This window comes from Amborella trichopoda, chromosome 9, assembly GCF_054954075.1.
Source record: "Amborella trichopoda isolate Santa Cruz 75 chromosome 9, AtrichopodaSantaCruz75HAP2 v2.0, whole genome shotgun sequence".
NCBI lineage: Eukaryota > Viridiplantae > Streptophyta > Magnoliopsida > Amborellales > Amborellaceae > Amborella > Amborella trichopoda.
Window position 1 is genome coordinate 43285362 of NC_142344.1, and position 15590 is coordinate 43300951.

A 15590-nucleotide genomic window follows, 5' to 3' on the forward strand; every position below is an offset into this window, starting at 1 on the left:
GGAAACTGATTTATTTGATATTATGGATGACTGGCTATGGAGGGACCGCTTCGTTTTTGTAGGTTGGTTTGGTCTATTGCTTTTTCCTTGTGCCTATTTTGCTTTAGGAGGGTGGTTCACAGGTGCAACCTTTGTAACTTCATGGTACACCCATGGATTAGCTAGCTCCTATTTGGAAGGATGCAATTTTTTAACCGCTGCAGTTTCTACTCTTGCTAATAGTTTAGCACATTTTTGTTGCTACTGTGGGGTCCTAAAGCACAAGGAGATTTTACCCGTTGGTGTCAATTAGGGAGACTTGATATATATATATATATACATACACACACATACACATACACACACACACACACACACATACACACACATAGCATGTATGATTGGATAACAACAACACCTTTGATGCACCTATCGAAAGGCATATGAGACACCTATCGAAACCCTTAGTAAGGTCTTTAGGTTCATATTTTTATTCCAAGTGAATCCAACTTGCCCTTACATAAAAGCCCTTAGTTTTAAATAATCAAATAGTATAGAGATCCATCAAGGACAATGGACAATAAAGCAAATGGCAAAAATCACACATGCGGAGAAATACACATTTATGAAATCCAATTACCTTATAGATCTAATATTTCAAACCAACCACAATGAACTTAATGTCCTCTTCACACATGCGTGAATATATTTCTGAAATTCAAATTCAAATTTCAATTTCATTTTGGATTCAATATTTAAATTAAATTAAAATGGACCTCACACATACTAAAAAGGCACTGGTGTGAATCAAATAAACATGTGGCAAAAATGTTCCTATGGTTATAACATAATATAACAAATCCAATAACAATATAACAACATAACAAAATAATATATGTCATCCACATCCCTCACCTTAGGATTAGTGCCTAGTTGGGCATCGATTTTGTGGTGGGGCCAGGGGTTCCACCCTACTCGAGTGTGCCACATGACAGTCCTAAAATAGAATTAGGTCTAAACAAATATTAAAAGTACATTTCTGTCAACAAAAAAATTTCAAAAAATTCTCTAAAATTCACAATAAATATTTATAAATCATTTTTCATCATAATTAATTGAACAAAAGGTAAGTAAAATCTCATCGCCTTGACTCTAGGCATCGGAGTACTCTATTTGGCTAGTCCCAAATGACGTTCCGCCGTTGTCTCAAGCTGACCTAATGGACCTATGCTCCAGAGTCTATAATAGGGATACATAATTGGTCACATCAAAGTCACTGAGCTAGAGCTTCCCATCATCTGGCTCTCAATGGATTACAAGTGAACCGTTGTGGGACATATTCTAACACAAGCACAAGGGTCCTCTCAAAGCACATGTGCACCGACTCTTCCAAACTCAGAAATGGATTTAGAAGAGTGGCTTCCCATGCGAACATTAGTGAACATGCCATGGAATAGTTTCGTGTCAGGATACGACTTATGTCCCATAAGTCATGACCATCTCATATAAGGTCGTTACTCATAAAAATACTCGGTTTCTATTGTACTCGATTGGATACTCCAAGCCTAGGCTAATTGCAATAATCGTGAGGCTAATATAAACAAGATCCTGACTAGGAGGTGACCCTCACACCTCCTTGAGAAATTTCTTTCTCGAACATAAAACTTAGAGACTCAAATAGTTGAGGTATATTAGCAAAACACCCAGATTTTATATCTCAATCACGCCCACTGAATGAGAGACTATTGGTATTCAGGTCTTGAAAAGCTATATACCCAACATCCCCCTTTCTTAGACAAGAGTCGCATAACTTGCTTCGAATTTTCAAAGCCAAACTCTACTCTTTTTCTCTCTCTAATGCCATGTTCCAGTCTCTCTCAATAGAAATATAATCGTTTAGCTTTTAAAAGGAAGAAGCATGATGAGGGGATAAAGGCTGTGAGGTAGGAAATAAAGCTCCTTGTACTGGGACAAAGGCAGCTTGCATGGCTTTGCCTCAATGCCATAGCACAAGCTAGCCTTGTAATCGACCATTGCACTCATGCTGCTCCCGATTCCCTGTAACCCAGAAGCCCCATCTTATAGTAGAGGGCCTTTGGAGGTATCATCACTGTCAATTACAATCCAGGCCAGTTTCTCCTTGAATTAGTGGAGCTCTCAACCATGTCAATGCAACTACTGCGCATCTTTTCTTCTTACAAAATTGAAACAACAGAGAGAGAAAGAGATATATAGAGAGAGGGGGGGATATGTATACAAAGAGATAGCTAGAGGAGTGGAGACAATGATAATGAGGAGTAGAGGTGATTTGGGTTTTTTTTTAAGAGAGAAATTGATTTTTGTTTTTTTATTTTTAACAAATGAGAGCTACTACCTGGCAATGAGATTGCTGGATAGTATTGGAAAGAACTTGGGAAAGAATAAAACCTTATCTGGTGTTGGTATTGCCGGACAGGGGTGCCACTTAGAGAAAAAAAAAATTCCATAGGGGGTAAGAGGTTGTGCTCGTAATTTCGGACAAATGAGTGCCCATTTGGTAATTGACCACCCACAATAGTGTCCATACTTAATTTGCTCTTTTTGTTTTTGGGTGTTTAGATAGATGTATATCTTTTATAGTCCAAAATTGTAATCTTGATTTTGATAGTGGATTTCTATTTGCTATAGCTGTAGACGTAGCCCGACGGGGTAAACCACTTAAATTATGCTCTATTATTGTGCGATTATAGTTTTTTTTATATTTATTGTACATGATTTATAGTTGTATTAATCTATTTTACATTCAGCCCATTGTATACATGTTCTTGGGTGGGATCCCGGTATTTGGGATACCTAGTTCTGTAAGCAAGGGGTTCCCGAGAACCCTACGCATATAAGGTGTCAACCATTAACAATTAAAGTGTGATGCACCTCGCAGGATGCAGTTTCGATGATGAAAAGACTTAAAATGGTATGAAAATATATTTTATCCCTTTTTGCCAAATTTAAGATCAAAATATTTGCATCTCGAGTACATATATAAAAACTTGAAAATCTTAAAATGAAAGATCCATATAATATATGACAAAATACATTATTTTTTCGTCTTGAAATCCATTTTGTTCAATATCTATACATACGAAGCTTAGATGAACAATTACAGAGCTTTCTAGCTTTATAATCACTTTTTTTTTTTTGGTTTTGAAAGTGCATTTTACTTTTATATTATGAAAGTGTATTTTGCTTTTATATTATATAAAAGGAAAACATTTATATTACGGTGAGGTCCTAAACAATCAAATTAAGGCACACCTAAAAGAAGAGGTTGTTTCGATAACCGAAAATCCTCAAATCGATCATCTCGACCTCAAGATGTATGAACTTGAGAAAAAAATGGATTTCAAGTCTTGAAAGTAATATACCTTGTAATACATGCTTTGGACCATCAACTCTCAAGAATTTCAAAGGTTCATAGATTTATTTGATCTACACTATTTTTAAGCTTTAAATTTGATAATTAGAGATGAAAATAAATTTTGAGGCTACTACAAAGATTTTTAGTAATGAAATATCTTTTGATACTATTTAAAGATGCGCCTTATTTTTATTATTTAGGCCTCAACCATATTCAAATCACACGCCATATAAACTTAATGAATTATATATAGGAAAACGTTTATATAAGCTTGCAACTTTAAAATGTAGAATTCAAGATGCACTTAAAATCCATTGGAAAAGGTTATTTTAATGTTGAAAAATCCCTTAATTGATTATCTCGACATTGAGATATATGAATGTGAAAATAAGGAGAAGAAGAAGATATTTAAAGTCTTAGAAATAGTACATCTTGTAACACATTATCTAGACCGTCCATTTTGAAGATTTTCATATGTTTATAGATCTACTTGATTTTAACCATTTTTTAAGTTTTAAATATTATAATTAGATGTGAAAATAGATTTTGAGATAATCCTAAGAGTTTTTTACATCAAAATTACATATTATGCTAAAATTTAGATGTGGGCCTTAATTAGATTGTTTAAAGTACCCGTGTATATAAACTCTTTCTTAGTCTGAAACTTTAAACCTTTTACTAACATTTTCCACATAATAAAAGGAGAATAAAAACACCAATGACGTGGCACACTGCACTATGCAAGTCTTCAATGTGTACCATCAACTGTGACGTCATCCATGACGTAAACGGACAGCATGATCATCCATGACGTAAATGGTATCATTTCAATTGTCAAGTGAGACGAGATAGAGAGACTGAATTTAGAGAGAGAGAGAGAGAGAGAGAGGGTGTCAATTTTTGAGAGTAAAGGACATCAATGCCACGTGTTTGACCATGGTCAATGCCACAGCGTTTGACCATGGGTTGTTAAATATGAAGCCACCTCAATACCACATATTTTCAGACTTAATATTTTGGAAAGACAAATTTTAGGGTTTCTATGTATAAAACGTAGCAAAGAATGGAGAACATGACCACTACTGCTCAGCATGGCAAAAAAGGAGCACAAAGTGAGGTTGTTGGGAACATGGAGAAGCCGATTTGTTCACAGGGTTCGTCTAGCCCTCAAACTCAAGGGAATTGAGTACGAATACATTGAAGAAGACCTCAAAAATAAGAGCCCCCTTCTTTTAGAGTCCAACCCCGTGCACAAGAAGGTCCCTGTACTCATTCATGGCAATAATGTGGTTTCTGAATCAATGGTGATCTTAGAATACATAGATGAAACATGGTCTGAAAATCCTCTCATGCCACAAGACCCCTACGACAGAGCTATTACTCGATTCTGGTCGAAATTCATTGATGACAAGGTAAAGTTAGCACTTTGGGCCATTTGCCCTGCGATTTCTTTTAGAGGAAAAGTATATATACAATAATAATAATTATTATATTTTTAATACAAGGAGGTTATGATCATCCTAACTGAAGTCGAATAGCAGGTATGTATATAAGGAAAGTATATCATGAGACTATTTATCTTTGTGACAAGGTGGTTACAATTAATTTTGACCATTAGATGTGAAATAAGAGGGCAGCATTTATTTCATTGACCAAGCTCAAACTTCAAAAAAAAAAAAAATTTGAATTTTGTGAAACATCCCAGTTATTGAATTTCACATCAAATAATTGTAACTAATTGTGACCTCTTTATATAAAAGATAAATGCTCGTATTGTATTCAATCCCAGTCTCGAGGTCCAAAAATATTTTTTCAAATTGTTTGACATGCTCCCGAATCTTCAATTTCCTAAGAGATTGTTAATGAGCCAATGGTGACGTCTTAAGATATAGAGTCTTCTTTTTTTCATGTCATAATGAGCATTAATGAGAAGAAGAAGTTATTTTGTAAAATAATTGATGTTAGCGTGGGACATTTATCTTAAGCCTTAATGATTTCCCTTTTATTTTTCTTCAAAGACAACCATACTTGCCCATGATAACTTAAGATTGGCTCACAAGTTTTCCTGGTTCCTTCAAACAGTGCCTGGCACCAATCAGGACGGTTCTCTTAACAGACGGTGAGGAACAAGAAAAGGCCATGAAAGAGGCTAAAGAAGCTCTTAAAACCCTGGAAAGGGGCCTTAAGGGAAAGTTCTTTGGTGGGGAAGTAATCGGTTTTGTTGACATTGCGGCCAGTTGTCTAAGCATCTGGTCCGAAGTGCTTGGGGAAGTAATTGGCACAAAATTCATAGATTCTGAGAAATTGCCACACTTACATTCTTGGATTGAAGAGTTCACGAGCATTGATCTGGTCAAGGAGAGCTTTCCTCCTTACGACAAGCTTTTCGCCTCCTACAAAGCTCTCCGTGAAGACCATCTCGCAGCAAAGTTTTCTCAGAATTAAGATATCAGTCTCTGAGTTTCAGGTTTTCACTTGCATCTTAAAAATTATAAAAAGAAAAGGTAGAAAGAGTTGGTTTGTGGAAGATTTCTTTGATCACAATTTACGTGTATAGTTGAGTAACTATGGAAATTGTTGTCGTTTATAGAATTATGCTAAGATGCTTTGATCCTTCACTTATCTACAATGAATCCTCTAAATTCTTCAAATAACATACAGGTACCTTGGACAGGGGTAAAACCGGAGTTGTCGTATTTGGTTGAGGAGAATTTAAGAAAATAAAAAGAAGGATGGGAAGACATACCTGTTTTCAGCCATGCTAAAATCATTCTCCCAAGATTATATTTTGCTCTTTACTGATAAAAATTAGTGTAAAGAAAGGTGTATAGGGGCACAACAGTCGTCGGGATACTTAAAAACATAAGGGCATAAAAAAGAAGGCAAGCTTTCTATGTTTTCCCTACAACATAAAACTTATATACTTCCCTTTATTTAACCATCCATTCTTAATGGAGGGTTAAGATTGCCCCAATCACAATGTCACGTTTCTACTCTATTTTATTTCTAATTTTTTTCTATAAACTATATTGACACCAAATATTGGACGACCGATCCTCTATTAAACTCACACTAGTGAAAAATATTAAAAAAATATTTTCAATAAATTAAAATGATTAAAATACTTTTGAAAGTTTTAAGGGGTATTTTGGTCATTATATTGTATCCAAAAAATATTTTTAGTATTTTTTTTATAGGTGCACCCCAATGAGAAGATGGTGTGTACCAAATTTCATATTCATACAATTCGTATAAAAAAAAAATTAAAAATAAAATACTTTGAGACATCGGATCTAAGATCAAACAGTGAGTGACTCTCTTGATCAAAATTGGACGGTTGGATTGTAAGGGAAGCGTAGATGTCACACCCCGAGATGTGACAGACAAAACATATATACATCTATTGATAGGACAAATTTATAGTGGCGAGGTCTTACAACGTAACAAAAGAAAGTTTAAGCAAAACTACAATATCTTCCCAAAGTTGATCTTGACGAGGACACAAATGAAACCGCAGTTATCCTGAAAAATGTTTACCATAGTTTGATGAGTTTGGCTACTCAGTAAGTGTTCATCATAATCCTAAAAATAATCATGATTGAAAGATATCAATATTTTCCAAAATGAGATCTATTAACAGAAATGCATCAACAGTTTCACTTTCAATAAATGCATAATTAAGTATAATCCGAGTAATTGAAATGCTTATAACACTTTTAACGGCAGTACATAATTCAAAGGATTTCACAAAATACCCTACTGGCGTCCCAAGTAGGTCACCTATATACCCCATCAGCGTCCTGATGGGTCCACTTAATCCCTATCGGTGTCCCAGATAGGTCCACTTAATCCCTGCAGGTCCACTTATACCTCACCGGCGTACCGGATGAGTCCACTTAATCCCTACCGGCGTCCCAGATAGGTCCACTTATACCTCACCGGCGAACCGGATGAGTCCACTTGCATACTTAAATTATTTCTAAATCTCTTTAAACATTTGAAAGCAGCAATATCATGTACTCAACAAATCACTAAACTCATTAATATGAATTTCACTTAAACCATTAATAAAAGTCACTCTCTATAACATTTCAAAAAAAACCAATCAAATATTTTGGGCTCAAATTTAGAAAGGTAGCAGTTTGTAAAGGCATTCTAGCATAATTGCCAATTTAATATGTATAGAAAAACTCTTACAAAAATTCAAGAATACGGAAGTATAACAATTTATGGGATATCAATCCACACTGAAACATTTCACAACAATACTATAATCAATTGCAAAAATGTCAATTTTTTTAAATAATAAGGCAGTCATTTGCACATGAATTTTACAATGTCTAAATATTCAAAACAGTAGAAAGAAATATCACAATTTTACTAAAAGCAGAAATATCACATTTATTTCTAACAATAGACAAGAAAAATAAATAAATTTATTTTTTTAATTTACAGCATTCAAAATTTCTAACATAGATAAAATATCACAATTTTTATTAAGAAGATTATTTTTCAAGATAATGAGGTCACGTGCACATAAAATTTATCGCACCTAAAATTCATGATAATAAGCAGAAATAATTATTTCATTTCATTTTTAAAAAGAATGGATTATTTTTCGAGACAATGAGGTTACTTACACATAAAACTGATAAAATAAAGATCCTAGACGGAAATATCACTATTTATTAAAAATAGACTATTTTTCAGGAAGACGATGTCACTTACACACAAAACTTATAAAATAAAGATCCTAGACGGAAATATCACTATTTATTAAAAATAGACTATTTTTCAGAAAGACGATGTCACTTACACACAAAACTTATAAAATAAAGATCCTAGATGGAAATATCACTATTTATTAAAAATAGACTATTTTTCAGGAACACGATGTCACTTACACATAAAACTTATAAAATAAAGATCCTAGATGGAAATATCACTATTTATTAAAAATAGACTATTTTTCAGAAAGACTCACTTACACACAAAACTTATAAAATAAAGATCCTAGACGGAAATATCATTATTTATTAAAAATAGACTATTTTTCAGAAAGACGATGTCACTTACCCACAAATACTTGAGAAGGAGCTTCCGATAAAAATTCGACTAGAGAGAGGAGTTCACTGTGTTTCGACCAGAGAAAAAAATCTCATAAGTTTTCTAAGGTAGGAGTCCTCATCTCTCTGAATTTAAATTCTACTAATATATTATTTTATTCTTTTATTATGTTACAGGTGTGAGCGTTCGTTTACGCTTTAAACGACTAAAGCCCACGTCCTTTAGTGGACGTGGCAAGCGCAAAGAACCAACGTGGCAAGCACAAAGAAGCAACAAAGCTTTTAAACGAAAAGCTTTGAAAAGTAGAGATGGTCCCTAAGGACCATTATGTTCAAACGAATCATCACGTATTAAAAGTTTATTTTTTTTTTTTTTTTTTATTTTTTATTATTATTTTTTTTTTCAAAAGTTTAAGATTGTTACAGTAGATCTTTTATGTTGTAGGGAAAGTATAAAAACCTTTTCTTAAAAAAAATCTCACGAAGTCCTCACAAAAAAAATCTCACCAATTATTACGTAAAAAAGACGAGTCCACAAAACACCAAAGTTGTCTAGCATGATTTTAGAGAGAGAAAACGGGTAGAAATATTAGAGAGAGTAAGAGATGAGTAAAAGAATAAAATGTCGAAAACAAACCTCTATTTATAGTGTGACAAGTAGTGGTTTAAAAAACAGATCGGTGCCCACGATCAAGCGTCCCAAAAACCCATCCGGATCGGTGAATTGGCGATTCGGATCGGGAATTGGTTGAATCGGTAGAATTCAGCCTTAAAAAAATCCAAAAAGATGATTAAAATTTATTATAAATGTTGTTTTTTAGGAATCCAATAAGAAATGAGAGTACTCCATTGAGAGCTTTCAGTTTTTTGTATCAATATGAATATTAATTTGTTCTTTTCATATATGAACTACTGTTAACCATTAAATTTATATCGCACAAAAGGAAGAATTATAGAAGTATCATGGATGAAGTATATCATCATATAGGGACTACAATAAAGCATACAATTCGTAAAATACGACCGAATATCAAAATAAAAGATGATGTCGGTTTTCATCTTGGTTACGCTGGTATCATTGATTGAATTCGCGTGACAATCCATTGACTCAATCTACGAACGAATCATCCAAATTAGTGGGTACCTAACTATACCCAAATCCATGAGTATTAGTGTTTGTTTGCGTTCCTAATCCAAAATCTCATATGCTTGTCCATCCTTCATGCTCATATTATTTTAATGTTCTAACATTATATATAACTATACCCAAATCCCTGAGTGTTAGTATTTTGTTGTGCTCCTAATCCAAAATACCCGACGCTTGTCCATCCTTCATGCTCACCTTATTTTAATGTTATAATAATATATATATATATATATATATATATATATATATATATAGGAAAATGCTTAGGTGTTTTGTGAGCCGAACGGTTCAGATTTAGTTAACTTAAATGGACGGCTCGCGTAGCTTTTGGGGGTTCAAAATGTAAAACTAGGGTGTCAGCGAGAAAGCCATTCGGCCTACCAGTAGCCCTACGAAACCTCTCTCTTCTGCATGTGAAACCTCTCTCCTTCTCTCTTCTGCGAAAATAGGAAAACATCTCTCCCTCTCTCTCTACGCGAAACCCTCTTTTGAGGCAAAATCTAGACTCTCCCTCTCTCTCTCTCTCTCCCCTGTGAAACCATCTTTTGCTTTGGCCTGTTTGAAAGCCACAAAGAACCAGCTCTACGAGCAACAACAACCAACAAGACAACAAGCAACATTCTCTCTCTCTCCTACTCTTCTTAAAAAAACAGCCTTACAAGCATCAATGACCAGCAAGGTGAATGAGGCAAGGCTCTCTGTCTCTCTAACTAGGGCAACAAGACAAGGATGGGAGGGTGTTCCTCTATCTCTCTCCACGGAGCACAACAAAGGTATGGATTATGCTGCAAATTTCATTGCTTATAGTGCTTTCAAATTAGGGCTTTTTGTTTTTTTGACTTCACAAAAGAGCTTTCTATCAGTGGCTTTCAAATTAGGGCCTTTTTTTTTTTCAATTCACAAAAGTGTTTTGTTATTGTATCAATGGCTTTCGAATTAGGGCTTTTTTGGAATGTTGTTATCTCTCAATTTTTTATCTAACCTATTGTGAGAGTGAAAAGAAGTAAATTTTGATGTTAATTGTTGACTTAAGATGCGATTAAGGTCCAAAATAATTTGTTTTAAATTTTGTAGCACATTTCAATTTGTCAGATTTACCAAAGATTGTTTGTGATTTCTTTTCTACCAAAAGTTAATGTTCTTAAAGTATTTATAGATCAAACTTGATAAAAACAATCAAATATTAGTTTTGAGCTATTTTAAACCGAACATGGTTTTGCTTGGGACCTAATGATCCGAGGAACCACTGGTAGTTAGCTATTCGACCAGTCGGTTCGTGCGGTTTGATTCAGTCTTGATAACCATGCAAGATGAGGAACTTACTGACTTAGGTATATGTTGAGGGAAATTTATGTACATATCATGATAAATTTATGGAATTACCCTTCGTGCATAATTTTTGAAATCTTACAATGATGCCATTCTTCTTTTTTCTTTGTTTTAGTTTTGCTATTGGTTTGATGTTGCCATCTATTTTTCTCTAATATCCAGGGCAGTCCAATACCCTAATTATTGGATGGGCCAATTTCTTAGGCGGTGATCCCATATTGGACACAACAAACTACTTTAATATTCTATGTAGTGAGTTTTGAAAGGGGGCCATCCGAGGTTTGCAACAATGAACTACTTTTAAAATATAAGACGAATAAAAAAAATGGGTATTCTGATATTAGTAACATTCAACCACCCAATAATTAGAATTTTTGGTTTGTTAATGGTTCAAACATGGTGGAATTGATGTTGCTTTGTGAAGTCATACAATTTGGAGTCATAATTGATTTCTTTTCATTACGTTTGTTTCCTTTAATCATGAAGCTTTTTGTTTTCTTAATGGTTCAAATAGGGTAGAATTGATGTTGCTCTCTGAAGTCATACAATTTGGAGTCATAATGGATTTTTTTTCATTAGGTTTGTTTCCTTTCAATCATCAAGTATTTTTGTCTGTTAATGGTTCAAACAGGGTGGAATTGATGTTGCTTTTTGAATGGTTTGTTATTTTCTAAGTGAGAGCTTTTTGTTCATTAGTATGCTCATTGAATTTAAAATTCGGTGTTCAATGAGATGGAAACCAGTAAACATAATTAGTGTTTAAACTAGTGATTATAGATTGGACCTGAAATAAAATGTGTTTTGTGTAGGATAATTATATTATCTAAGATGGACATCACCATTTCAAAAAGTGTGACACCACCCATACTGTCAGACAATGACAACGTGGGAGATAATGTTCACCCATAGAGATTGATCCCTTGCTTGCAACCCCGTCCCCCAATAAGTTCACAAATCCCGAAAATGGGGAATGTGCATCCTCATCTAAGGGGTCAGAAATAGAGGAACCCCGCATATGAATGATATTTAGTATTGAAAATGATGCATATGAGTTTTACAAGGCTTATGCATTGGTACATTGGTTTGGTATTAGAAAGGGAAGTACTTACAACAATAAGGACGGACAAAGAATTGATAGGGAATATAAATGTTCAAAAGAAGGATTATGCAAGGAGAAAGAAGTGTTACGTAAGAAAAATTGTCTTTAGACAAGGTGTGGTTGTGCAACGAAGATGTCAATAACCATAAATGCCAACAATGAGTGGGTTGTTTCAAGGTTTGAACACAATCACGACCTTGTAACTCCAAGGAAAGCTCGACTCATCCGATCGCATCGAACAATAAAGCTCGACTCATCCGATCGCATCGAATCATATCAGATGCGATAAAGACAATGATAAACTCCATGAGCTCTGCTTTGATAAAGTCTTGGAATATGAAGAAATTTCAAAGGGGAAGATGACAATCGTGCAATGGAATAGTTAATCGATATGAAAAGATCGAATCCATCTTTTTTCTATAAGGTGAAATTAGATGAAGAAAATCATATTGTCAGCCTGCTATGGGTAGATGTCATGTCAAGGGTGTTCTACAACTACTTCTCAGATGTGGTTACTTTTGATACCACATATAAGACAAACTCTTTTAGCATGTCCTTTGCTCCCATACTTGGCGTGAATCACCACTTTAGCACAATATTTTTTGGGTTTGCACTTTTATTTGATGAGAAAGTGGAGTCCTTTGTATGGGTATTTGAAAATTGGCTAGAGGCAATGGGTGGACGCCAACCGGGCATAATTATCACTGATCAAGATCCTGCGATGACCGCTGCAGTGAGACAAGTTTTGAATAGAAGCAGACATCATTATTGTAAGTGGCACATACTTTCAAAGGTTAAAGAAAAATTGTGCCATATCTTGCGAAGGAGTCCATCTTTTATAGAAATATTCAAGAACTGTATAATGAGACCAACTAAGAAAGAATTTGAGTCAGAATGAAAATCTCTTATTGAGAAATATGATATTCATTAGAATGAATGGTTCAATAGATTATACAGATGTCGAAAGCAATGGATTGATGCATACATGGCAGATGCATTCATAGCCGGTATGTCATCGACTCAAAGAAGCGAAGAAATGAATAAGCATTTCAAATATTACGTGACTTCCAATACAAGCTTGCGCACATTGTTAGAAACTTTTGTAAAAGTGTGTGATAAAAAACTTCTTAAGATGAGAGAAAATGACTTAAAGAACAACACAAGTATGCCTGTTTTGAGGACCACATGTGACATCGAGGCTCACGTTTCGAAAATATATACACACAAAATTATGAAGTTGTTTAGTGAAGAAGTTGCAGAAGGCGTCAATTACACAAGTGAAATTATTGAAGAGAATGGCACAATCGCAATCTTCAAGGTATCAAAACGTGGAACTGGAGCAAGGGCCTACAATGTAGAGTTCAATTGTCACGAGCAAACTTTTTCATGTTCTTGCCACATGTATGAGAGGCTAGGTATTATTTGTAAGCATGGGATTAGGGTTTTGATGGTGACGAATATCTTTGAAATCCCATCGCATTACATAATGAAGAGGTGGACCAAGGATGTGATGGCAGGTGTTGTACTTGATGCCAACGGGAAACAAATTCACGGTACTTCTGATCTACCTTGTTCCATTCGTTTTAATGAGGTTAGTCAAGCCACTAGAGTACTCGCAGAGCATGCTGCAGACTTTGGACAACTCCACGCATTTATAATATCTGAGGTAGCATGTACAGTTGCAAGGGTTGAGGCCAAGATTTGGGAGGTCGTAGATCCAGACGGTGGTATTAGAACCATTTCCTGCAGTCATGCTGAGAATTTGATTGCTGGTAGTAGCAAAAACGTTGAGTTTGAGGGACATGCACGCCATAACATCCTTGAGCCCCCCCGAGCACGAACAAAGGGGAGACCTACCAATGATAGATATGTATCTCGGGCTGAAATAGAGGCAGAGAAAGCGAAAGCAAAAGACAAGGAAGTTATGCGAAAGTGCGCAACTTGAAAAGGGAGAGGACATGATAGAAGAAAATGTTCATCTCTCATACGTTCAAAGTATGAGTAAACTGTTGCTCCATCTTTCGTACTTTTTGTGATTTTTTTTTTCCTTTCCTTTGTGATTTTAATATGAATTCTTTATTCTTAAATATTTGAAAGAGGTTTTTTTCGTTTAGGTCAAATGTCATTATAAGATGCATAGAGGGTCATTGGAGTATGTGGAACATGATGAGTAATGGTTAGCATTTTAGTGTTTTTGCATTGTACTCAATAAACAAGTCCTTTAATTGATTTGAAATTTTATGCATGTGTGGTTGTTAATGCAGTATTGTATATGTTAATGATATATTAATTGTTTTACATACTCTAGTCAAATAATATCTTTAGTGAAATAGTTGATTGATATTCATTGTGGTAATATTCATCTTAGCATTACTGACATCCCTATATGACTTTGAGTTTTTCTTTTCAGTTTGAAAGTGCGCCAAATCCAAAGCTTCTTGGACACCTTCTGATGGAACAATATCAGGTGTGCCTCAGGTTTACCTATCAAATCTCTTCTTTAGGGATTTAGTCCTAAAGAAGAGAAACTTAATAATCTATATAGTCCCTCGTACTGATCTATATGTTGCATTTAATTTCAGCCTTTCTAACTATTCTCTTTCTTTTGCTATCTTTTTTTTCACCTTTAGTTTCTAATAAAATTTATTGCAAAATACATTTGATCAACTGTTCAGCTACCCAACACCATGAAAAGACTAGTTTTAGCTCTCAAGGACTTCTTGTGCTAATGGCAAGAACTTACTGTGGTTCTTTTCTTTCTGTCACCGTAGTTATGGAAGGGAGAGAGATATTTGCAATTTTATTGAGTTGCTCGATTGTTTGAGATAGTTTGCTAGAATGCTTTGGGTACTTGGCTACCTATTACATTAGGATTGAACTTTGACAAAACTGTTTGGTGAATGTGATGCACAAAATCACGAGTGGTATGTGCTCATTGCTCTCACTCTTAGTTCTACATATATTGCAATTGTTGTCCAATTGGAGACTCCATCTTTGGATCCTATCATTAGTGATAAGCCTATTTTAGTAGGGCTCTTCCATATGGCCTTTAGAAAATGATTTCTAATCCCATTTTCTCTAATTGCATTGTGTGAAATTATATTGCATTCTACTGCTGTCCCTTGTTATCTATTTCTCTTTATGGCCAGGTTGCAACCTCAAGAAGCACAGAAGGCAATGATTGAAATCAAGAAGCAGAATGTTGTTTTTGATGCGAAAGTTTTAAGTTCACAAGATTTGGTTACAATATATATGTACTTATAATGGCTTTGTAATGGTTCGTCTTTGAATTTCACTCTCTTAGAGCTTCAAAATGTTTGAAGGCTTCTTATAATGGCTTGACTTTGAATTTCTATCATTGGGTTGGTTTGTTCCCAATGCTAATTTGCTATTGCACAGCAAGCATAAGTTCTTGGCAAGCATAAGTTCTTGTTGGTCATCCCATCTTCGATTTAGGTTATCCTTTATACCATATACCACTCAATCATTGGTTTACTTGTCTATTTCCACTTATGATCCCTAAATGAATCCATTCTAACTTTTCTTTCAATTTCTGAATTCATGTCAATTGAAAGA

The 15590-nt window shown here is 34.7% G+C and overlaps 2 protein-coding genes and 1 long non-coding RNA gene across 3 annotated transcripts; all 3 read left to right on the forward strand.

Moving 5' to 3' along the window:
- Positions 1 to 4451: 4451 nt before the first annotated feature.
- On the forward strand, positions 4452 to 5987 carry LOC18438986 (putative glutathione S-transferase). Its single transcript, XM_006849160.4, has 2 exons — positions 4452 to 4785; positions 5456 to 5987. The coding sequence occupies exons 1-2, from the start codon at positions 4465 to 4467 to the stop codon at positions 5816 to 5818; spliced, it is 684 nt and encodes a 227-aa protein (XP_006849223.2). The 5' UTR covers positions 4452 to 4464; the 3' UTR covers positions 5819 to 5987.
- A 3973-nt stretch (positions 5988 to 9960) lies between these two features.
- On the forward strand, positions 9961 to 15436 carry LOC105421029 (uncharacterized). The gene is made up of 3 exons (XR_966829.3): positions 9961 to 10359; positions 14425 to 14481; positions 15164 to 15436. It is a non-coding gene; the product is annotated as an uncharacterized LOC105421029 (long non-coding RNA).
- LOC148780535 (protein FAR1-RELATED SEQUENCE 5-like) lies at positions 10367 to 14259 on the forward strand. Its single transcript, XM_088846565.1, has one exon. It carries the CDS (start codon positions 13000 to 13002, stop codon positions 13957 to 13959), a length of 960 nt encoding a protein of 319 aa, XP_088702691.1. The 5' UTR covers positions 10367 to 12999; the 3' UTR covers positions 13960 to 14259.
- Positions 15437 to 15590: the final 154 nt, after the last annotated feature.

Coding starts and splice junctions, on each gene's coding strand:
- LOC148780535 (XM_088846565.1), top strand. CDS start 13,000: ATGGCAGATGCATTCATAGCCGGTATGTCATCGACTCAAAGAAGCGAA.
- LOC18438986 (XM_006849160.4), top strand. CDS start 4,465: ATGGCAAAAAAGGAGCACAAAGTGAGGTTGTTGGGAACATGGAGAAGC. Junction 4,786..5,455: donor CGAAATTCATTGATGACAAG/GTAAAGTTAGCA, acceptor TCCTTCAAACAG/TGCCTGGCACCAATCAGGAC.